This window comes from Otolemur garnettii, unplaced genomic scaffold (assembly GCF_000181295.1).
Source record: "Otolemur garnettii isolate 467f Iridium unplaced genomic scaffold, OtoGar3 scaffold00097, whole genome shotgun sequence".
Lineage (NCBI taxonomy): Eukaryota > Metazoa > Chordata > Mammalia > Primates > Galagidae > Otolemur > Otolemur garnettii.
This window is the reverse complement of record NW_003852492.1, coordinates 3,746,164-3,769,244: the sequence shown is the minus strand read 5'-3', so window position 1 is coordinate 3,769,244 and position 23,081 is coordinate 3,746,164. Positions and strand designations below refer to the sequence as shown.

The window sequence follows — 23,081 nt, the reverse complement described above, 5'->3', positions numbered from 1 at the left end:
TTTTGTTAGGATGAAATGTTCTGTAGATGTCTGATAAGTCCAGAAGTTGAATAGTTAAATTTAAATCTAAGATTTCTTTGCTAAGCTTCTTATTGAAGGATCTATCCAGCACTGCCAAAGGAGTGTTGAAATCTCTGACTATGATGGAGCTGGGAGAGATCAAGTTGCTCATGCCAGTTAGAGTCTCTTTATAAATTGAGGTGCATTCTGGTTGGGTGCATCGATATTGATAATTGAGATCCCATCATATTGAGTATTGCCCTTAACAAATATAAAGTGGCCATCTTTATCTTTGGTTACTTTTGTTGGTTTAAAACCTGTTGTATTTGTGAATAAAATTGCGATACCTGCTTTTTTCTGCTTTCCATTAGCCTGGAACATAGATGACCATCCCTTTACCCTGGGTTTATGTTTGTCTTTTAAGGTACGATGAGATTCTTGTATACAACAGATGTTTGGTCTAAGTTTCTGTATTCAATCAGCCAATCTGTGCCTCTTTAGGGGACAATTTAAGCCATTCACATTGATTGAAATTATTGATAAGCCTGATAAAAAATGTTAGGTATTGAATTGTTTGAAAGTCCAGTGGACGTTTTTAATCCTTTCGCCAGTGTAGAAGTTGGAGTTTGATCAATATTTTCTGAGTTAGTTTACTTTTGTGGTGGAGGATGGCACTGGTCATTATGGAGAATAGGTCTGAGAACATCCTGGAGAGCTGGTTTAGTTATGGCAAATTTCTTCAATGCATAGATGTCATTAAAGTATTTAATTTCTCCATCATACATGAAACTCAGTTTAGCGGGATACAGGATCCTGGGCTGAAAGTTATTTTGTTTTAAGAGATTAAATGTCGACGACTACCCTCTTCTTGCCTGAAAGGTTTTGGCAGAGAGATCTGCAGTTATTCTAATATTCTTCCCCTTGTAGGTTATGGTTTTCTTACATCTTGCTGCTTTCAAGATTTTCTCTTTCATATTCACTTTAGTGAAGTTAATTATGATGTGTCTGGGGGATGTCTTATTCAGGTTGAGTCGTGCTGGGGTTCTGAAGCTGTCTGAAATCTGAATTTCAGGGTCTCTTGACATATCTGGAAATTTCTCTTACATAATTTCATAAAGAAGAGCTTCTGTGTTTTGCGAAGCAACTTTGTTGCCTTCAGGGATTCCTATAAGACGAATATTAGTTTTCTTTGCATTATTCCAGAGCTCTCTGAGAGAATGATCCATTTTTGCTCTCCATTTCTGATTCTCCTTTGACATTTGGACATATTCAGAAGCTTTGTCTTCTACGTCTGAGATCCTTTCTTCTGCCTCCTGCACTCTGTTACCAAGAGCTTCTAACGTATTTTTCAGATATTTGAGGGCTGCAATCTCTTGCCTTAATGTTTCAAAATCTTTGGTGGTTTTGTCTTTGAATTCATTGAATTCTTGAGTGACTTTTGGAATGCGCCTTGAATTTCTACTTCTATCTTTGCCTCTATTCTGTTTATCTTATTTGCAATCTAAATTCTGAATTCAATTTCTGACATTTCAGCCATTTGTTTATAAAGGGGATCTTCAGTTTCGTCTGCCACATCCTTTCTTGGGGGGGGGGGTTGATCAACTCTGGTTATTCATATTACCAGAGCTTTTCCGCTGATTCCATCCCCTGATTATTTTACCCCGTTCGACTTTTCCCCTTGAAGTTTGTCAAGGACCTGTATGGTGTTACGGCCTAAGAGACTGGGGACCTGCTTGGTGTGGTGGGGCTAAGTGGCTCTGTCTTATTTTCAACTGGTCTCTGTTCTACCCTAGTGATTCAGTTACTCTTGGTTGAAGTCTCTGGAAAGTTATCAGCGTTCTGCCTGTGGCTGCTGTCTGCAATCTCTGGTTGCCCAGAGAGACGGGGTTGGAATGGCATCAGTTTGCAGCCTAGGATGCCACTGTTAGTGTATAGCTTCCTCCGAGCCAACTTTCTTCTCCTCTCTCCTTTGCCACAGTCAGCACAGAGCAGCACCAGCCCTTTCCCCCTCCACTTCTCTCAAGGAGATGCCCAAGAATCTGGAGTCTGTAGGTAACAAACCTCCAGACCTCAGAGTGGGTGGGTGGGGACTCCTTGGAGTTCAATGTTGCAGGTGGGAAATATGCACAGTTTTATACAGTTTTACAGTTTTATGCCCGGCAGGAAGGTGCCATGGCATGCCAGCAGGGGTAGGGGGTCTCTCCCGTGGGATAGAGTGGGAGGAAGTTTGAAATCTGCTCACTTGTTTGCATGGAGTAAACTGCGAGCCCTTCTTGTGGGGGAGGGGACTCCCGTCCGCTTGGTGGTGGATTTTGTACCTTTTGATTGTATTTGGGGGGTTGCAGCTCACCTCAGGAAGGTTGAAGTGCACTCTTCAATCTTTTCTCTTGGCTCTGCTCCAAACCATCAGCTCCCTTGCTAAACTTCTGTCCTTAATTTAAGCCTCCTTCTGCATGGGAGCTTCTGTAAAAAGCTGGCTGCAGTCCTCAAACTCTTGGGCTTAAGCAATTCTCTTACCTCAGCCTCCCAAGTAATTGAGACTACAGGCATCTGCCACAATGCCTGGATTTTTTTTTTTTGAGACAGAGTTTCACTTATTAACCCTTGGTAGGGTGCCACGGCGTCACAGCTCACAGCAACCTCCAGCTCCTGGGTTTAGTCAATTCTCTTGCCTCAGCCTACCACTACAACGCCTGGCTATTTTTTTGTTGCAGTTTGGCCGGGGCTGGGTTTGAACCCACCACCTCGGTATATGGGGCTGGCATCCTACTCACTAAGCCACAGGTGCTGCCCAATGCCTGGATGTTTTATTGTTGCAGTTGTTATTGTTGTTTAGCTGGCCCAGGTCGGGTTTGAACCTGCCAGCTTTGGTATATGGGGCCAGCGCCCTACCCACTGAGCTATAGGTGCCACCTTTTTGTGGGTTTTGTTTGTTTTGGGGGGGACAGGGTCTTGTTTTGTCTCCTAGGCTAGACTGTGCTGGCATGATCATAGCTCACAGCAACCTCCAACTCCTAGACTCATGTGATCCTCCTCCTTAGCCTCCCAAAGCCCTAGGATTACAGACATAAGCTACTCACCCCAACACTCCTCCTTTTTATTCTATGTTTATCTCTGCATTTTATACCATAATCACTTACCTTTGCTTCATAACTTTCAGTATCTTACTCTTTTTGTGCTTATTGAACATGCTTAATTTTGTATTCATAAATACTTTGAAACTAAGCACTGAGAGAAACCAATGAAGGTTAGACAACCAGGGTTTCAGTAACTATAGAAGACCATTATTGTCATCTCTTGATAGTGGGCATAGTTAGTACTCTTGCTCTGGAAAGTGACTTTGATGTATCAACAAACAAGAGTAGAAGAGTTATCTAAAATTTGTATGTGAATAGAGAATACCTGAGGAGGGAGTCTGAGTTGTGATGGGAAGTGGAGTTGGGGGGTGGAGAATCAAAATGAGTGCCTGATTTTAAGCTTTGGGTGACTGGTGATTGAAGGCCTCCATCACTAACAAAATAGAAATTCTGCAGTGTTGTCTTAGTTAAATAGAAATAATTTGAATTCACTTTTGGGTGTTGAATTTGAAACACATTCAAATGGAATTATCTAGCACTCTAGTTGGTCATTAGAAGAACAGAGTTGAAGTCCAGTAGGATATTGTTGAGATTTTAGATTAATTCAGTTAGAGGTCAGAATCTGTTAATGAAAGATTGCTCATCTGCTAACAGTGCTACACCATATTCTTATATTTACAACATTTCATAGGAGGCACTGGGTACTTTACATCTACTCACCTACTTACCTTGTTTAAGGCCATCCAGCCACTTTGTTGATACAGCCATGATTAAGGTCCAGGTCTGTCTGAGCTAAAAAGCTGTGTCTTAGCAACGTTAATACATCACTGATAATTGAATTAAATGTGAAATACATGAATAAAAGCTTAATTGTACATGAGATGAAGAAGTATGTGTTTTGGGTACTATGAAGAAACAACAGTTCCTTTAATTGATCTGAGGTAATATGTCAAAAGATTCAAAGATACTTTCTTTAAAACTTTTATTAAAAAATATTTATTTTGAGACAGAGTCTCACTTTGTCTCCCTCTGTAGAGTGCAGTGGCATCACAGCTCACAGCAACCTCCAACTCTTGGGCTTAAATCTTTCTCTTGCCTCAGCCTTCCAAGTAGCTGGGACTACAGAAGCCCGCCACAATGCCTGGCTTTTTTTTTTTTTTTAGAGATGGGGTTTCACTCTGGCTCAGGCTGGTCTCGAACATCAGAGCTCAGGGCAATCCGCCTGCCTTGGCCTCCCAGAGTGCTAGGATTACAGGCATGAGCCAAAGTGCCTGACCCTCCAAGTAGACATTTATTGCCCCAGATGTGGAACCAGCCATTTGTCTAAGGATATGGTTCCTATTGGTGAAAAATGTCTGGGTACTAGGCTCTTTATTGCTGAAGATTTAAGTACATTATCAATTTGTACTGGTATTTTTAGTTCCAATTCAAGACTAAATCCAAATTGTAGCCTTTTCTTAACTTTTAAGCATTAAGTAAATTGACATGCATTTTATGTAGCAAAAGCAGATAGAAATTGCATAATGTAAATTTATTCATTCACATATTTCACATCCTACTGTGTGCGTTATGTGAAATAACAGACAGGGTTAAAACATTAACTAAACACCATAAAGTGTTTTTACTGAACCGTTTTTTGCTCTGTCTGCCCTGAGCTGTTTTCTCGTAGCTTCCCCCTCTGGCCTTAACCATACAGACTTGTCTTCAGCTCTCACACATTCAGAAGAATGAGACGTGTCAGTGACGCATGTAAAATCCAGGACGTAGGTCCCACTCTAATATCTTCTCTGACCTCCCGACCAGAATGGGGGAGTTCATAAAATTTACATACAGATATTCCTCTCAGGTGTTTACAAATTGATATGCCCTCCGTGGAAATACTTTCTCTTCATTATAACTGCTACCAAAACTGGCTCTTCTCTTACGCGCTTTTCTCCTAATTACTCTCCTCCCCAATCCGTAGAACAAAATCATGCCCAGGAGGTTTTTCCTCCTAAGTATTTCTCAGATGTATTTTCCCTTTTCTTTTTTTCCTTTCTTCCTTTCCTCCCTTCTCCTTCCCTTCCTTTCTCTGTAGCTCATCTTTCCAAACTTGTATTCTCATCATCCTTACTTCCACGGACTTAGATTTTAATATATAGTGGTAGTGGTTGTAACTACCATTCTGAAATCTCTCTACATTGCCACCGGGAAAATACTGTTAAATTGCAGATGTGACTATTACACCGTCCCTTGGCTGTGCATTCTTAGTGAAGAAGTTAATGGGGAAAATAAGAGGCATTGACTAATGTAATTTTCTGAGTCTCAGTCTCCTCATCTGTAAAATCAAAACAGCAGCTAACATGGAGTGAGATCCCCTGTCTAACACCCCTGCTGTTACAGCTGGTACCTGATAGACAGCTGGGACAGACGACTTCATGTGTAAATTTCTAGGTAGGGATTCCTCTTAGCGTTATCTGAAGTTTCTCTGTCTCTTTCTTTGGCCTTCCTTTTTGTCCTTGATTGATTTTATTGAGAGTATACGTTTTAAGTGATCGCAGTTCAGTTTGAGCATAATTAAAACCTGGTGGGTTGTTATGAAAGTTAGCATGCAGTTTTGACATGTGCCTGGATTTTTTGAGACAGTCTCACTATGCCACGCTCCGTAGATTGCCATGGCGTCACAGCTTATACCAACCTCAAACTCTTGGGCTTAAGTGACTCTCTTGCCTCAGCCTCCCAAGTAGCTGAGACTACAGGCGCCCACCACATGCCCAGCTATTTTTTGTTGTTGTTGTCATTTTTGTTCAGAGGCTCTGGCTGAGTTCAAACCCACTAGCTCTGGTGCATGTGGCCAGCGCCCTAACCACTGAGCTAGGGCACTGAGCCAGCCTGGATATTTAATCAGGCACATTCTTAATAAATCTCAACTGTTCTCATCCACCCAAATTACTTTACAGGTTAATAGTGTCATTACTTTCTCTTTAATCATTTTAGCAGCTACTTCATTTTTATATGCTATAAAGGCAACAGCCCCAACCTTTTTGGCACCAAAGACCAGTTTCATGGAAGACAGTTTCTGTGGGCTCAGGGTAAGGGGACTGGGGGTTGAGGATGATTCAAGCACATTCTATTTATTGTGCACTCTATTTCTATTATTATTACATTGTCACATACGATGGAATAGTTACACAGTTCACCCTAAGGCAGAATCAGTAGGAGCCCAGTGCTGGACCCTTCATAGGTGCAGTTTACAGTAGGGTCAAGCTCAGGCAGTGATGAGAGCAGTGGGAGAGCCATAAATACAGATGAAGCTTCCCTTGTAGCAGCTCACCTCCTGCTGCACGGCATGTTTCCCCACAGGCCACGGACGAGTACTGCTAGTCCTGGTCCATCATTGGGGACTGTACGGTAAGGGATATTCCATTTTAATCTCAAGTCCTCTGATCATTTTCATCAGCTAATCTGTTTATCAATATTTATTCAAAATATGCTCTGGGTCATATAAGAAATAGACATTTTTCAGCCAGGCATAGTGGCTCATGCCTGTAATCCTGGCACTCCAGGAGGCTGAGGTGGGAGAGGATCCCTTGAACTCAAGAGTTTGAGACCACCCTAAGCACAATTGAGACCCAAACTCTACGAAAAATAGAAAAATTAGCCTGATGTTGTGGTGCACACCTGTAGTCCCAGCTACTCAAGAGACTGAGCCAGGAGGTTTGAGGCTGAGGGTTGAATTTTTTTTTTTTTTTTTTTTTTGAGTCAGAGCCTCAAGCTGTTGCCCTGGGTAGAGTACTGTAGCATCACTGCTCACAGCAACCTCCAACTCCTGGGCTCAAGCGATTCTCTTGCCTCTGCCTCCAAGCTATTTTTTGGTTGCAGCCATCATTGATGTTTGGCAGGCCCAGGCTGGATTCGAACACACCAGCTCAGGTGTATGTGGCTGGCACCTTAGCTGCTTGAGCCACAGGCGCTGAGCCTAGTTTTTATATTTATAGTTTTTGATTTTGTTTTTTAGTCTAGTGAATTGAGAGATAAGATACTATACCTTTTCTAGTGTGAATAAATAGCCAATATTTATTGAATGCTTACTTTCTAACAGAATTGTGCCATTTAATTCTTTTGACTATCTTGGAAGTATAATTTCCATGATTCCTGCTTTTCAGATGACAAAACTGAAGCATTAGAGAGGTAATAACTTGACTGAAATGTAGCACCTGACTGCTGAATGGAGGAATGAAAATTCAAAGCCCAGGATTTGTCTGACTTAAACTGTTCTATTTTATCCTCTATGCTGTCTACCTAGGCACCCAATTATGAAACAAAATCATAGGATTTTTTTATTCACTTACAGCATATAATGCAACAACACTTTGTATGTATTTATTTCATCAGTAATTTGGAATAAAAGAGTAGCAAATAGATCACTTCTGAATTACTGAATAGTTCAAATTATAAGCTGTTAGACAAATACATTTTTATTACTTTTAAAAGCTGCATAAATTCTAAATTGGTAATTATAATTAAGTAATACCGGTCTCAAGAATTTTAAATGAGCTCCAAATTAAGTATATAACTATGTACATATATGGGGAGAAATGAAGTTTTTAAAAAACATAATTATGTATGAACATTTCAGGTTGTTTTCTGGCTTCAGAACTGTATGTACTTTATATGACTTTTTCAAATAATGTGATTTCCAAATTTTCTCTCAATGAATGATGCTATAGTTAGTATAGGCATACTTCAGCGACACTGAACGCTCATGTTGAGGCTACCACAGGACAGCAGATTGCAATAAGTGAGTTACACAAATTTTTTGGTTTTCCAGTGCTTATAAAATTTATGTTTACACAATATATAGTGTAAGTATTTAGTTGCATTATTTCTTTTTTGAGACAGTGTCTCACTCTGTGGTTCTGGGTAGAGAGCTATGGAATCATAGCTCACAGCAACCTCCAACTCTTGGGCTCAAGTGATTCTTTTACCACAGCCTCCTGAGTAGCTGGGACTATCACTGTCTACCACCTGGTTAGTTTTTCTATTTTATCCCTTGGATAACATGTGGCCTTAGCACTGGGGAATGTAGTATAGTATCTGTTGTTGAAGGCTTCACTTCACCCATTTTAAGGGTGAGATAGTCTCCTTTAACTCTCTGATGAAAGTGTTCTCCAGATTGCCTTATAATTTCTTATCTTTTTTTTTTTTTTTTTAAGAGACAGAGTCTCAATTTATTGCCCTCAGAGTGCCATGGCATCACAGCAACCTCCAGCTCTTGGGCTTAGGTGATATTCTTGCCTCAGCTTCCCGAATAGCTGGGACTATAGGTGCCTGCCACAAAGCACAGCTATTTTTTGTTGCAGTTTGGCCCAGGCCAGGTTTGAACCTGCCACCCTCGGTATATGGGGCCGGTGCCCTACCCACTAAGCCACAGGTGCCACCCGCCTTTTAATTTCTTATCTTCATACCTTTGTTCATGAAGATGGTCCCTGAATTATGTCACTTGCTCTGAGGGCATGTTTCCTCCCTCAACCACATGATCCAGAGTAAGCACTCTTGAAAGCCAGACTTTAAAAGTAGAATCTAGTTTCTTGAGATGGAGCAAATGAACGATATACACTTTTGTAGTCATTTGGGTTATTTTTATTTTTTGAGACAGAGTCTACTTTTGTCTTGGGTAGAAAGAGTACCATGGCATCATAGCTCACAACAACCTCAAACTCCTGGGTTTGAGTGATCCTCTTGTCTCAGCCTACCAAGTAGCTGTCACTAGAGGCAGCTGCCCACAATGTCCAGCTAATTTTTTCTACTTTTAGTAGAGACGGGGTCTCTCTCTTGCTCAGGCTGGTCTGGAATTCCTGAGCTCAAGCGGTCCACTCACCTTGGCCTCGCAGTGTAGTAGAATTACAGATGTGAACCACTGCACCTGGCCTATACTTTTATATATAGCACTCAAATGTTGTTCTTGTTCTTAGTTCAATAAGGGGTAGATTAGCAAATACCTTAAATGAGGGTTTGCATGGTAGACGGATCCTAGCTGTCTAGTATTTCATTGTAACTAGTCCTTTTCAGGAAGATTATGTGCTGCAGGTTTATATTTGAACTGTTGTCACTCACTGTGGTCAAGATAATGAATTACTTTAGTGGGTTTAGCCGACTGTTTTTCTTTCTTTTTTACTCACCACTATACTGACAAGGACCCTTTATGTTTTCTCCTGTGATGTCAGACAGGTAATAGATCCAGATTGATCATTTTATCTTCTCAAATTAGAATAGGGCCCATTTTTATTCATCTTAAAATCTTTGGGTTTTTTTCTTTTTGGGGGATAGTCTCATTATGTCACCCTCAGTAGAGAACTGTGGTGTCACAACTCACAGCAACCTCAGACTCATGAGCTTAAGCAATTCTCTTGCCTTTTGCCTCTCAAGTAGCTGGGACTACAGGCACCCACTACAATGCCCAGCTATTTTTTGTTTGCAGTTGTCATTATTGTTTAGCTGGCCTGGGCCAGCCTCAAACCCGCCAGCCTTGGTGTATGTGGCTGGCTCCCTGCACACTGAGCTACGGGTGCTGAGCCAGGTTTATTTTTCTTTTCTAATTTCTCTCCTTTTTACCCTTTCCCTGTCTTTTCCCCTATACATTTACTTGCATAGAACATTCAGAAGGGATAATTATGTAATGGACTGTTTAGTATTTAAATTGGCATTACCCATTGCATGCTTACATTTAGAAATAGGAATAATGTACCTATTGACAAAGATGAAATGACAATAAATTATCAAATGTGAAGCATTTAGAAACCTGTCTGGCACATAGAAAACATTTATCATTGTTTATATTTATTTGTAGCTTATTAAACCATTCATTGACTCCATTGATTGAATAGTTTGGAGGGGAGTTAGGGAGAATATATTTTAATACATTCCCTACCTTGAGGGTGGCACCTGTGGCTCAAGAAGTAGGGCGCTGGCCCCATATACTGGAGGTGGTGGGTTCAAACCTGGCCCTGGCCAAAAACTGCAGCATTCCCTACCTTGAAGGTTCTCACCACCATCTTTCAGTTTTTTATTGAGCACACTGGCCACATAACAGTGATCTAAATCTCCTTCTAGTTTAACTACTAAACCACCAATTAATACTTTATTTTATGTATTTTTTAGGACATTTCTGATTCATTTGCATCTTTGAAGAGCATCTGTAGAAGAGGAAGGAAAAGATGGGTGTGAAAACATTTACTCATAGCTCCTCTTCCCACAGCCAGGAAATGCTTGGAAAGTTAAACATGCTGCGAAATGATGGACATTTTTGTGATATCACTATTCGTGTCCAGGACAAAATCTTCCGTGCACATAAGGTAGTACTAGCAGCTTGCAGTGATTTCTTTCGCACCAAACTTGTAGGCCAAGCAGAGGATGAGAACAAGAATGTGTTGGATCTGCATCATGTCACAGTGACTGGCTTTATACCCCTCCTAGAATACGCTTACACAGCCACTCTGTCAATTAATACAGAAAATATTATTGATGTTCTAGCTGCAGCTAGCTATATGCAAATGTTTAGTGTTGCTAGCACCTGCTCAGAGTTCATGAAATCAAGCATTTTATGGAATACACCCAACAGCCAACCAGAAAAGGGTCTAGATGCTGGACAAGAAAATAATTCTAACTGCAATTTTACTTCTCGAGATGGAAGCATTTCTCCAGTGTCTTCAGAGTGCAGTGTGGTAGAGCGAGCCATTCCCGTCTGCCGAGAATCCCGGAGAAAGCGCAAAAGCTACATTGTTATGTCTCCTGAAAGTCCGGTAAAGTGTAGCACCCAAACAAATTCACCCCAGGTATTGAATTCTTCAGCTTCCTACTCAGAAAATAGAAATCAGCCCGTTGACTCTTCTTTAGCTTTTCCCTGGACTTTTCCTTTTGGAATTGATCGAAGGATTCAGCCTGAGAAGGTTAAGCAGGCAGAAAGTACACGGACTTTAGAATTACCTGGCCCATCTGAGACAGGTAGAAGAATTGCTGATTATGTGACTTGTGAAAGCACAAAAACTACCTTGCCTCTGGGTACGGAAGAAGATGTCCGGGTCAAAGTAGAAAGGTTAAGTGATGAGGAGGTCCATGAGGAGGTGTCCCAGCCTGTCAGTGCGTCTCAGAGTTCGCTGAGTGATCAGCAGACAGTGCCAGGAAGTGAGCAAGTCCAAGAGGACCTCCTGATTAGTCCGCAGTCTTCCTCCATAGGTATCACGTCTTCTTTGTTTTCCATGATGCCGTAAGGTTAACGTAAGAGTTAGTTAATTACATAAATGGTTTTCTGCTTGGTCTTGTAGGAAGTAGAAGAAAGAGTAAAACATGGTAACTGGATTTTTGAAGGTGCTGTTAGCACTACAGTTTCTTTTGTTCCAAGTTACTGTTGGGGAAGGAAAGAAATATTTGAACAGTATCTGATGGGACAGAGTCTTAGACAAGAATTACAAGTTAACTTTCAATGCAAAAAATTCCAGTTAGTGTTTTATTCCTTATTAAAATATTTAAAACTTACCATAGGTCAGACAATGTTTATAAACATGTAGAAAAACACCTGGTCCCTGCAAAGGAGTGAATAGTCTAACAGGGAAGTAGATGTGTGAGTGAGTGATGACAGTAAGCTCTTGTTAAAAGTGCTAAGCTAGATAGTTGAGCTGAGTCTTAATGCAGTTGGTAGGAATTGGCCTAAATGAAGGAATGATATTTTTCTTTTTTCTCTTTTTTGGAGACAGTCTTACTTTATCACCCTAAGTAAGCAACCTCAAACTCTTGGGCTTATGCGATTCTCTTGCCTCAGCCTCCCAAGTAGCTGGGACTTCAGGCACTTGACACAACACCTGGCTATTTTTTGTTGCAGTTGTCGTTGTTTTAGCTGGCCCGGGCCGGGCTTGAACCCACCAGCCTCGCTGTATGTGGTTGGTGCCATAACCACTGTGCTACAGGTGCTGAGCCCAGGGTTTTGTTTTTATCACCTAAAGTTGCTCAGAAGTAGGAAGTCCAGTACTGGCACAGTGGATCTATACTGTAATCAGTGGTCTAAGCCCCTAGTTTGTTTTTAACCTACTATCACTGCTTTGTCAGTTTTACCCATACATTCATTGCTTCATGGCTATAATATGCTTGCTTCTTTAGCTTTGTACTGTAGAAAGGGACAGTGCTGGTATCAAGAAATGTTCCCCGAAATCCCTAAAAAACCTCTGCCAGACTGTATCACATGACTGTTCTTAGCTTCAAGGGAATCTGGGACTATAATGTGTATTAATCGGGTACAAACTGTTTCAAACAGAATTAGAACAGAAGGCCAGGTGTGAGGCTCTCGGAGGCTGCGGCAGGTGGATTGCTTGAGCTCAGGAGTTTGAGGCCAGGTTGAGTAAAAGTGAGACCCTATCTCTACTAAAAATGGAAAAATGAGAAGGGCATTGTGATGAGTGCTGTAGTCCCGGCTACTTGGGAGGCTGAGGAGGCAAGAGGATTGCTCAAGCCCAAGAGTTTGAGGTTTCTGTGAGCTATGATCCCACAGCACTCTACCCAGAACCACAGAGTGAGACTCTGTCTCAAAATAAAAAGAACAAAATGGAGATTGAATATGCAACTATCTGTGTCTGCTACAGGTAGGTAGATTTTACCTTAGTGGTAGTCTGGGGTCTTCCTTCAGGGGAGTGAAAAATAAAACATGCAGATATTTTGAGACAATTAGTTTGGTATTGGTGTGCAGGGAATCTAAAACAGTCTGAAAACCCAGTTATAGTAGTTATCTTGGAGGGAATAAAGACTAAAATTATACATAAAGAAAACTGGTTGGGTGAGGCTTTATTAAAAAAATAATGCCTGATAATATTGACTATGTAGATTGAAGGAACAGGAGAAGCCAGAATACTGACGACCAGGAATCATGGTCGGTTTATTGACTCTAAGTCACAGAGTTTCATATTTTGGTATCTCTGAATCCGGATGTTACAATCTTTTAGTTATATTTTTTGTTCTTTGTGGTATAAAAAATAACAATATAATGGATAGCATATTAGCATATATTAAATGCTGGAACTGCAGTATGAACATTAGTAGGAGGGAGGAACTCAGAGTTTGAGGATTGTGAGGTAATTTTTTTTTTTAAAGTAACCTACCAAGGGGGAAGGTGCCAGAAACTGTTTTCAAATGTCCCTGAACACCCTGCCATTGGTGTCATTGGCATGCAACTCTTGAAGAGACAGGGTCCCCGTCTTGCCCAGGCTGGAGTGCAGTGTGGCATAATCATAGCTTACTGCAGCCTCGAAGTCCTGAGCTCAAGTGATCCTCCTGTGTTAGCCTGCCAAGTGGCTAGGACTACAGGCAGGCACTATAATGCCCAGCTAATTTTTCTGTATTTGTCTAGAGATGGGATCTTGCTGTTTTGCCCAGTCTTGTCTTAAACTCATGGCCTCATGCTTTTGCTTCCCAAAAGTGTTGGGATGGTAGGCTTGAGCCACCATACTTGGGTGAACTCAGTTTTGAGAGTAATTCAGCAAAGTCAATTTTGTGTCAGTTATGCTTATAGGAGGACAAAGCAATGTCCTACCACAAAGCCACTGAAAAGGTATGATTGTTAAGATGACCAATATGAAACTTGTCCCACATAGCAATGGGAAATTCAATCTCAGCAGGGAAAATATATAACCTTAGTCCCAAGGGACTAATCCTTGGGAAGTGTCTGTATTCAGGGTTTCAAGAAATAGAAGATAAGCCAACAGTGAAAGTATGGATTTGTCCAAAAGACTGTAGAACCAGGAAGGCTTATTAACATTGTTAATACCTTGTGTTTTGTCCGTCCGTGTGAGTTTCCCAAGGCTGCTGCAGCAAAGTACCTCAAACTGAGTGGTTTAAAACAAGGAAATTCATTCTCTCCTGGAGGGGAGACAAAAAGTCTGAAATAAAAGTGTCAGCAGGTCTTTGCTTGCTCCCTTTGCAGACAATAGAGAAGAATCCTTCCTTACCTCTTGCAGCTGCTGGCAGTTGCCAGCAATCCTTGATGGTCCTTGGATTGTAGCTTCCTTGTTCCAATATCCACCATCTGCTTCCACCTCCACATAACCTTTCCTGTGTCTCTGTTACCTGATGCAAGTCTCAGTCTCTCCCTCCCCCCCACGCCTCTCTCCATCTCTCTTTGCTCTGTTGCCCAGGCTGGAATCATCATAGCTCCTTACAACCTCAAAGTGCTAGCTTTTGGGCACAAGGGATCTTTGTGCTTTAGCCTCCTGAGTAGCTGGGACTACATGCCACCACACCCAGATAATTATTTCTGTTTTTTTTTTTTTTAAATAGAGAAGAGGCTTGCTATGTTGCTCAGGCTGGGCCTGAACACCTGGCCCCAAGTGATTTTCCCAGCTCAGCCTCTTCCAGAGTGCTAGGATTACAAGTGTGAGCCACATCATTCGACCACCCATCTTTGGATTTAGGGCCCACCCTAATCCAGTACAACCTCATTTTAACTTGATTATAATCATCTGCAAAGACCCTATCTCCAAATAAGGGCACATTAATTGGTAGCAGAGGTTAAGATTTCAACATATCCTGCAGGGGGCACAGTTTTACCCATAATATCCACTGAAGTTCATATTCCCGAATTTAAGTCAGGATGCTTTTGGAAAATTAAGTGACAAACACGCATCCCTTGTAGTGTTGAATGGCAGGAAATCATAGCTGTTTGTTGATCTGACCCAGTTTTTATTAAGCCAGAGTCTTTTTTTTTATTAAATCATAACTTTGGGCTCGGCGCCTGTGGCTCAAGCGGCTAAGGCGCCAGCCACATGCACCTAAGGTGGCAGGTTCGAATCCCCAGCCCGGGCCTGCCAAACAACAATGATGGCTGCAACCAAAAAATGGCCAGGCGTTGTGGCGGGCGCCTGTAGTCCTAGCTACTTGGGAGGCTGAGACAGGAGACTCGCTTGAGCCCAGGAGTTGGAGGTTGCTGTGAGCATGATGCCATGGCACTCTACCCAGGGGGATAGCTTGAGGCTCTGTCTCAAAAAAAAAAAAAAAAAAAATCATAACTTTGTACATTGATGCATTTATGGGGTTCGAGGTACTGCTTCAATATACAATGTGAAATGTTTACATTGAACTAAGTAAGGCCAGAGTCTTTAATCTTCAAAACACCTGGTGCTTTCTGAATGATAAACTGCTTAATGAATAATCACTATTTTAATCATTTATCAGTTCATGGTTATATAGACAAGTTATGAACATAAGTAGAATATATCTTTCAGTTACAGAATTTTAATTTATTGCCTGTATATTATTATGAATGTGGATTCTGTTGTAAATTAGACATGGGAATAACTCCATCTATCGTGTTAGGTATTCCAAATGAGTTCTTCCTTTCCTTTATAGCAGATGTACCAGTCATTCTTAAAAAACCTATTTTAACTCCAAATTTATACACTAAAAGCTATACAGGCAAAAAGTAAATTCCTGAAGTGTTATAGGCAATTAATAAATGTGGGAAGGAGAGAAAGAAAATGTTCATGGTACTTTACCCTCATAGTTCATAAGAATACTGTTATCACTTTACTTAATTCCATACTTAATTTTACTTACTAATTTATTAAAGAAGATGTTTGAGAGGGACTAAAAACATAACATTAATTTACTATTTAGAAATTCTTTTTTTTTTTTTTTTTGAGACAGAGCCTCAAGCTGTCTCCCTGGGTAGAGTGCCATGGCATCACAGCTCACAGCAACCTCCAACTCCTCGGCTCAAGCCAGTCTCCTGCCTCAGCCGCCCAAGTAGCTGGGATCACAGGCGCCCGCCACAACGCCCAGCTGTTTTTTGGTTGCAGCCGTCATTGTTGTTTGGTGGGCCCAGGCTGGGTTCGAACCCGCCACCTTAGGTGTATATGGCTGGCACCTTAGCCTCTTGAGCCACAGGTGCCAAGCCACTATTTAGAAATTCTAAAACAATTCAATTACCCACAAAATTCAAATGGGATTTTTACCTATTTTAAGTTTTCCTTGTTGCCATTTGCCATGGGAAAGTTTGTAAAATCCAGCACCTTCAACTCAGAGCAAATAGAAACAATAAATACAGCAAATTTAAGGAAAAGAAAAAACTGCTGAGTTTATGTTTGGCCTTGATCCTTGAAAAGATGATTCCCTGTTCCTCCTAGCACCACTCCTATCCTGGGCAGAGCACTCTATGGACTTGACTGTTCTAGATATTTTATATTAGGTGAGATTGTGCAGTATGTGGTCTCTTCTGACAGGCTTCTATATTTTACCATAATATTTTCATACTTCATGCCTGTAAAGTTTTGAAATGGTTTTGCCAGGTAGATATCTGACCTTAGTCTCGGGCCAAGCTCCGATGAAGCCAATGCCCATCATCTTATGTTGACATATTCCTCCTGTGACATGAGGCAACGTGCTAGGGAGGCAGACAGACCACCAGAACAGGTGTTAGAAGGCAAGGAAACAATTTTGCCAAGGGGCGACAGTCTGAATAACCAAAATATTCCCGAAAGACTATTTCTAGGAAGACAAAATAGAAGGTTTTACAATTAAGTTTGCAAGCTTCCCATCATGCGCTTATATTGACAGCACTGTACAGACAACTCAGTGAGGTGTCATAACCTTGGTATATTGGTGTCTCATAGATGTGTTTGTGTCCACAAGTGACAGTGTCTTGCTGAGTGGTGTTCATCATTGTTGCGTGTTTTTGTGTACCTTTGCAAGAATGGCAGAGCTTGAATTAGAGCAATGAGCAGACATTCATAAATTTCTTGAAACTTGGCAAGAATGTAAGTGAAATCAGGGATATATTAGTCCAAGTTCATGGGGATAATGCCCTGAAGAAAACAGTAGTGTACAAATGCATCAAATGTTTTTCTGAGGGGAGAGAAAGTATCACTGACCAAGAGAGGTCAGGGCTGCCAGTAATGAGAAGAACTGACAAAAACCTTCCAAAAATTCCTCAAACTGTGCATCATAATCATAGACTGACTGTGAGATGCATTAGCAGACCAAGTAAACATCAATAGAAAAACAGAAAAGTCTTAACTGAAAGTCTCCAAACAGCTCATGGCTCTTGTGTCACGACGATGCCCTAGTTCACACGGCAGGATCTGTGAGGGAGTTTTTAGCCAGTAAAAAAATAACTAGTGTAAAATCCTTCCTACTTACCTGATCTGGCCCCTAATGACTTTTTTTCTTTACCTAAAGATAAAGGAGATTTTTTTTTTGTTCCAGACCAGTTTGAACCCACCACCTCCAGTATATGGGGCCGGTGCCCTACTCCTTTGAGCCACATGTGCCGCCTGATAAAGGAGATATTTAAAGGAAGGTATTTTGATGACATTCAGGACATCAAGGACCACAATAGCTCTGTTGGCCATTCCTGGGTGCTGGTGTCATTGCACAGCTCCCCAAGGGGAGTGCTTCCAAAGTGATCATAGTGATAAGCAGCAATGAAGGTTATGGCACTTTGTCTAGGATGAGTTCATGAACTTAATTGTCAGGCCATATAAACTCAAAAGTGAAGGACTTCGTTGAAATTTTCTAGCTCTGAGCGGCACCTGTGGCTCAGTGTGTAGGGAACCAGCCCCCTATACCAAGGGTGGTAGGTTAGAACACGGCCCCAGCCAAATTGCAACAAAAAACAGCCAGGCCTGTAGTCCCAGCTACTAGGGAGGCTGAGGCAAGAGAATTGCCTGAGCCCAGGAGTTGGAGGGTGCTGTGAGCTATGACACCACAGAACTCTACTGAGGGTGATAAGGTGAGATTCTGTCTCTTAAAAAAAAAAGAAGAAATATTCGAGCTCTGTTCAGCCTGAATTTGCCTCACAGACAAGGGGAGGTTGTTCCTCAGAAGGAATTTCAGATCTGTACTTCTAGGAACTTCAGCTGAGTCTCAATGGGAGCTCCCACTTCTGCCAACATTGCATGGCCAAAGACCACCTACAATTGAACAAGTTGAATTGTTGGGTCAACTGCAGCCAGGAAGATCACACACCATGCGATTTGGGGGGCTTCTTGGTAAGATAGTGTTAGAAAGGATTTAGCAGAGGATTTGGGATTATGCTAGTGATTTTAGGGAGCATTCAAGGGAGTGGGGTTTGCTTAGGACTGGTGATACTAGAATGCAGGGGTAATTATAGGATTGAGATTATTATCTGGGCATGTCAACTAAAATCAAACTACGCAGTGATTCCTTTAGCTACAGAAGGAGGAATGGCAGGTAGTTTTGTAATTGCACGTTGACCTTGTTTGTGTCTGTGCTTAAAAGTTTTTTTGGACTTCCTTTAATAAGGGTCATAGTCTGAAGTTGGTATTCATGTGAAACTGTTTATGTCCAACAGAAGAATACCATGGTCCAGGTATGGACGCCAGGCCCACTCCTGAGTGTCAGGCAGCCCCTGATTGTTATGGGCTGCTTTTCTCTTTTTGAAGTATAAAAATATAACATTTTCCAAAATGTGTTGAGGACATTTAGAACAATGCCTGGCACATGGTAAATGTTCAGTAGAAGATGACCACTGTATTCTTCAATTCCAGAAGAGTTTTTGTAAGTGTCTTGAGTGCCTAAACAATGGTAGCAGCTTGAGTTTGATACATCAGAAGCTATCCTACAGCTCACGGGGGGTCGAGCATGAACTCTGTCGGTCAGCAGCCTTACCTTGTAAAGCTGATTATCTCTTCAAATCAGTTTTACTGCTGCAAAAGGTAAAATGTTTCCAGAATTCTTAGTTTCTCACTATCACTGAGCAAAGTATTCCTATAGTATAGAAAGGACTCTTCATTTTAATGTCAGAAGTATCAGTATCACATCAGGAAAATAATACTGCTTATGTATTCTGCTGTTAAATCAGTTTAGTTCAAATTCCAATTCACATAGTTACTTGTGTTACTGGCACCTCAGGAAAAAGAGTTCGCAAAATTTATTTTTCCTGATAGTTGAGTAAGTGAATAACACTATTTGTTAAAACCTCCACAGTATGGATAGAATTCTGAAAGTCTCTTTTGCTTTGAGTCTTAAATTGCTTGGAGTGGTTTTTACAATGTGTGGTGTGTTTAGCAGTCACAGGCGAGGGGAGAGTGCCTCTGCTTCACTTCACATGCTCAGTGTGTCTGTGGACCAGGGATTCAGATGCCGAGGGTTAGGGACATTCTAAGATGCTGACATGGATTTGTTTAAGGGAGGGATCATCTGCTAGTTGTATCCTGTACTCCATTTCTTTTTTCCTGCTAATTCTTTATTCTGATCTGATCATTCTTTGTGATCAGTTTTTGTTTGTTTGTTTGTTTTTGAGTGCAGTAGATGACCTTCAGAGCTTTTTTCCCCCCTTCCAGACAAGGCGAGAATGTAGTGCTGTGTCACCTAGGCCACAATACAGTGTCTTCATCATAGCTCACTACAACCTCAAATTCCTGGCTTCAAGCACTCTTCCTTCCTTGACCTCCCTAGAATCTGGGACTATAGGAACACCTGACCAATTTTTGTATTTTTTGTAGAGATGTGGTTGTGAATTCTTGGCCTCAAACGATCCCCCTGCCTCAGCCTCCCAAAGTGCTGGAGTTATAGGTGTGAGTTACTGCATAGAGGTTTAAATAAACCTCTGACAGTACCAGAGTCAGTCCAAGGCAGTGTGAGAAGAATGAGAAGCAAGTATCAATAGATGAGACTTCCTAGCCTGCCCAGTACACACCTCCAGGTGGTTTTTTTTTTTTTTTTTTTGAGACAGAGCCTCAAGCTGCAGCCCTGGGTCGAGTACTGTGGCATCACAGCTGACAGCAACCTCCAACTCCTATGCTCAAGCGATTCTCCTGCCTCCACCTCCTAAGTAGCTGGGACTACAGGCGCCCACCAAAATGCCCAGCTATTTTTTGGTTGCAGCTGTCATAATTATTGTTTGGCAGGCCCGGGCTGGATTTGAACCCACCAGCTCAGGTGTATGTAGCTGGCTTCTAAGCCACTTGAGCCACAGGCACCAAGCCTGCCCTTAAGCTTTAATGCTGGCTGCACTCAAAGTTTCAGAATACTGTAAAATAGAGTTTATCCCCATGGTAACCAGATCCAAATACTGGGATTTTTCCAGGTTTTTATCCCAGGACAGACTGAACTATTAGTATTTAGTTCCCTGTTCTCAAAGGGAAAAAGTGAGAATGGGAAGACATTGGCAAGTGTACGGTTCTTATTAATATTCTGCATTATCTGGTTTTCCATCCTACATCTAAATTCAAAACAAGTCATAATGATCAGGGATAAATTGTGTAGGTAGACGTGGGGGAGTAGCCCCAGTGTCATTTAATATAAGGGAGAGAGATAAAGGAAAGACAAACACAAAAAACCCTAAACACACACCTATACGGGGCGAGGGGACCAGGAAGAACGGGGATCCCTGGAGTGATGGCTGCTGTGAGCCATCAAGAAACAGAAAACTAACTTAACCCTGTCATAAATGTTCCAGCACAAATAATTAGTACATTTGGATGCCTTAAAAGAGATTAGGTTTTTGTGGATAATTTACTTGTGTCCTGATGTCAGCTAAGTCAGGTGCTCCAAACGGGAAAACTAAAGTTTTGGATTCTAAATTTTCACCAAGAGGAAATTCTGTCCCAGGTGTCCATTAACAGCATGTTTGTTAAATGTTTACATGTATATGTTTTACTTCTACTAAAATTAGTGCATTTTAGCTTTTTTTTTTTTTTTATTGTTGGGGATTCATTGAGGGTATAAGAAACCACGTGCATTTTAAGTTTTATGTAACTGGTGGAGTTTGGTGGCTGGCACCTAAAATCCCAGCAATTTAGAAGGCTAAGTTTGGGCTATAGCTTGAGCCCGGGAGTTCAAGAGCAGCCTGGGCACTGTAGCAAAACCCTGTCTCAAATGATGAAAACATTTAACAGGGCATGCAACTGTAGACCCAGCTGTTCGGGAGGCTGTGGCAGAAGGATTTCTTGAGCCTAGGAGTATGAGGCTACAGTGAGCTATAATCACACTTCTGTACTCTAGCCTGAGAACTGAGTGAAACCCCATCTGTGAAAAAACTTTAAGAAATAGAGTGTTAAAACCAAAAGCTTATTTGCTATTAAGAGACTGAAGATTTCAGAGGCTTAGATTTGTTCATTTGATGTAATACAGTTTATATACATCTGGTAAAGAAATTGGCGGTTTATTACCTGAAGAGAACAAGCTAATTTGGATCCATGGTTCCACTATAAACAACAAATTCTGGATTAAAAAAAAAAATCACCTTGAAAGTATTTGAAAAGCTGGGGAAAAAATGGTCAAGGAAATTTCTAGGCTAAATTTGGGGGAAAAGCCTGATCCAGAGAGGTAGTAGATTTTCAGAGGACTGAAATCAATGATGGTGAGACTGTTTCAAACAAAAAGAGAAGGGTGCAGAAGATACGGGCGTAGGTTTGATGAAAGTTCTAAAGTTAGGAGAAGAGAGAATGGCTGAGAATTTTCTAGATTTGTTTAAAGACACCAGTCAACTGGAGTTCAGCAAATCCCAGACAGGCATAATAAAAAATCACAAGACTTGATACATTGTAGAGAAAATTCAGAGAAATGTTAAAAAGACAGATTCCCTTTAAAAGAATGCCCTTTTAATAAACAACAACAGAAACCACTTGGGTGATGCCCTCAGTGTGCTGAAAGAAAAAACTGCTAGTGTAGATTTCTGCACAGTGAAAAGTGTCTTTCAAGAATGAATGTAAAATAGGGAGGCACCTGTAGCTAGGGGATAGGGCGTTGGGCGTCGGCCACATACAGCAAAAAAAAAAATAGCCAGGCCTTGTGGCCGGCACCTATAGCCCAGCTACTTGGGAGGCTGAGTCAAGAGAATTGCTTAAACCCAAGAGTTTGAGGTTGCTGTGAGCTGTGATGCCTTGGCATTCTACTAAGGGCGACAAAGTGAGACTGTTTCAGAAAAAAAAAAAAAAATGAATGAATGTAAAATAAATATTTTGAAACAAAAATAGAAAAAAAGAATTTATCATCAGTAATCTTAAGAAAATTCTTAAGGATGGGTTTAGGGCAGAAGTAAAGCGAGCACAGATGGGAGGTTTCATACACAAGAACGAATGAAGACTGAAGGAAGAGGTAAATACAGAGGGGTCAGAACAAGGAAGGAACATACCAGAGAGTCTGCACACTGCAGGGCAGGACTCGGTGGGCAATGCAGTTAAGGCTTCAAGGTCTGTGTATTCAGGAGAAAGAAAAGATTGTCACTTTAGACTTTGCTAAGTCTATTTCTGATTTCTAAGGTTACCAGTAAAAACAAATGGGAAAATACTGTGTAATTTCCAGTCTAATAGAAAGGGGAAGATGGAACAACTATTACCAGTTGTGTGCAAGAAGCTGTTAATAAAATGTATATAGAAATGCACAAGGCCAAAATAGCCGGAATGTTCAGGAAGCCAGTGAGCAAGGTTAAGAGAACTTTCTCCCTTGGTATCAAATAGGTTTGGGTTGTTTTTTTTTTTTTTTTGTCTCCCAGAGTAGAGTGAAGCGACATCATCATAGCTCACAGCACATTCTTGGGCTCATGCTATCTGCCTTGTCAGGCTCTCCAGTAGGTGGGACTACAAGCACATGCCTCCACTCCCGCCTCTGAAAAGAGCTCTTACAATGACAGACAACTCAGTAAGAAGATTTGAATAGGCATTTCACAAAACAGGTTCAGTAATATACAAAACTATACTCATTACTTAACCTCATTCGGGAGGTGAAACACAAAGCACAATTAAATACTGCTACACCAAGCAGATTGGTAATCCAACCATACCATTGTTAAAATGCAGAGACACCAAGTGTCATGAGCATGTGGGTCTACACAGCTTTCATACCCTGCTAGTAGTAATGTAAGTTTCGTACAGTCACTTTGGAAGTTTGGCGGTTTCTAATGAAGTTGGAGATACACTTGTCCAGGGACCACGCAGTCCCTCTCCTAAGTGCACCACAGAGAAAAGCATGCGTGTTTTCGTTATGTTATTTGTACAAAAATACAACAGCATTGTTTTTTTTTTT

At 41.2% G+C, this 23,081-nt stretch overlaps 1 protein-coding gene across 3 annotated transcripts in view; it reads left to right on the top strand.

Moving 5' to 3' along the window:
• ZBTB44 (zinc finger and BTB domain containing 44) overlaps positions 1–23,081 on the top strand; it is a 56,154-nt gene that overhangs the window by 17,339 nt on the left and 15,734 nt on the right. For all 3 annotated transcript variants that reach the window (XM_023516779.1, XM_012808963.2, XM_003795910.3), the window contains exon 2: positions 10,218–11,291. In XM_023516779.1, the coding sequence (XP_023372547.1) occupies positions 10,274–11,291 (1,018 nt within the window). In that variant the 5' untranslated portion in view covers positions 10,218–10,273. The remainder of the gene's footprint in view (positions 1–10,217; positions 11,292–23,081) is intronic.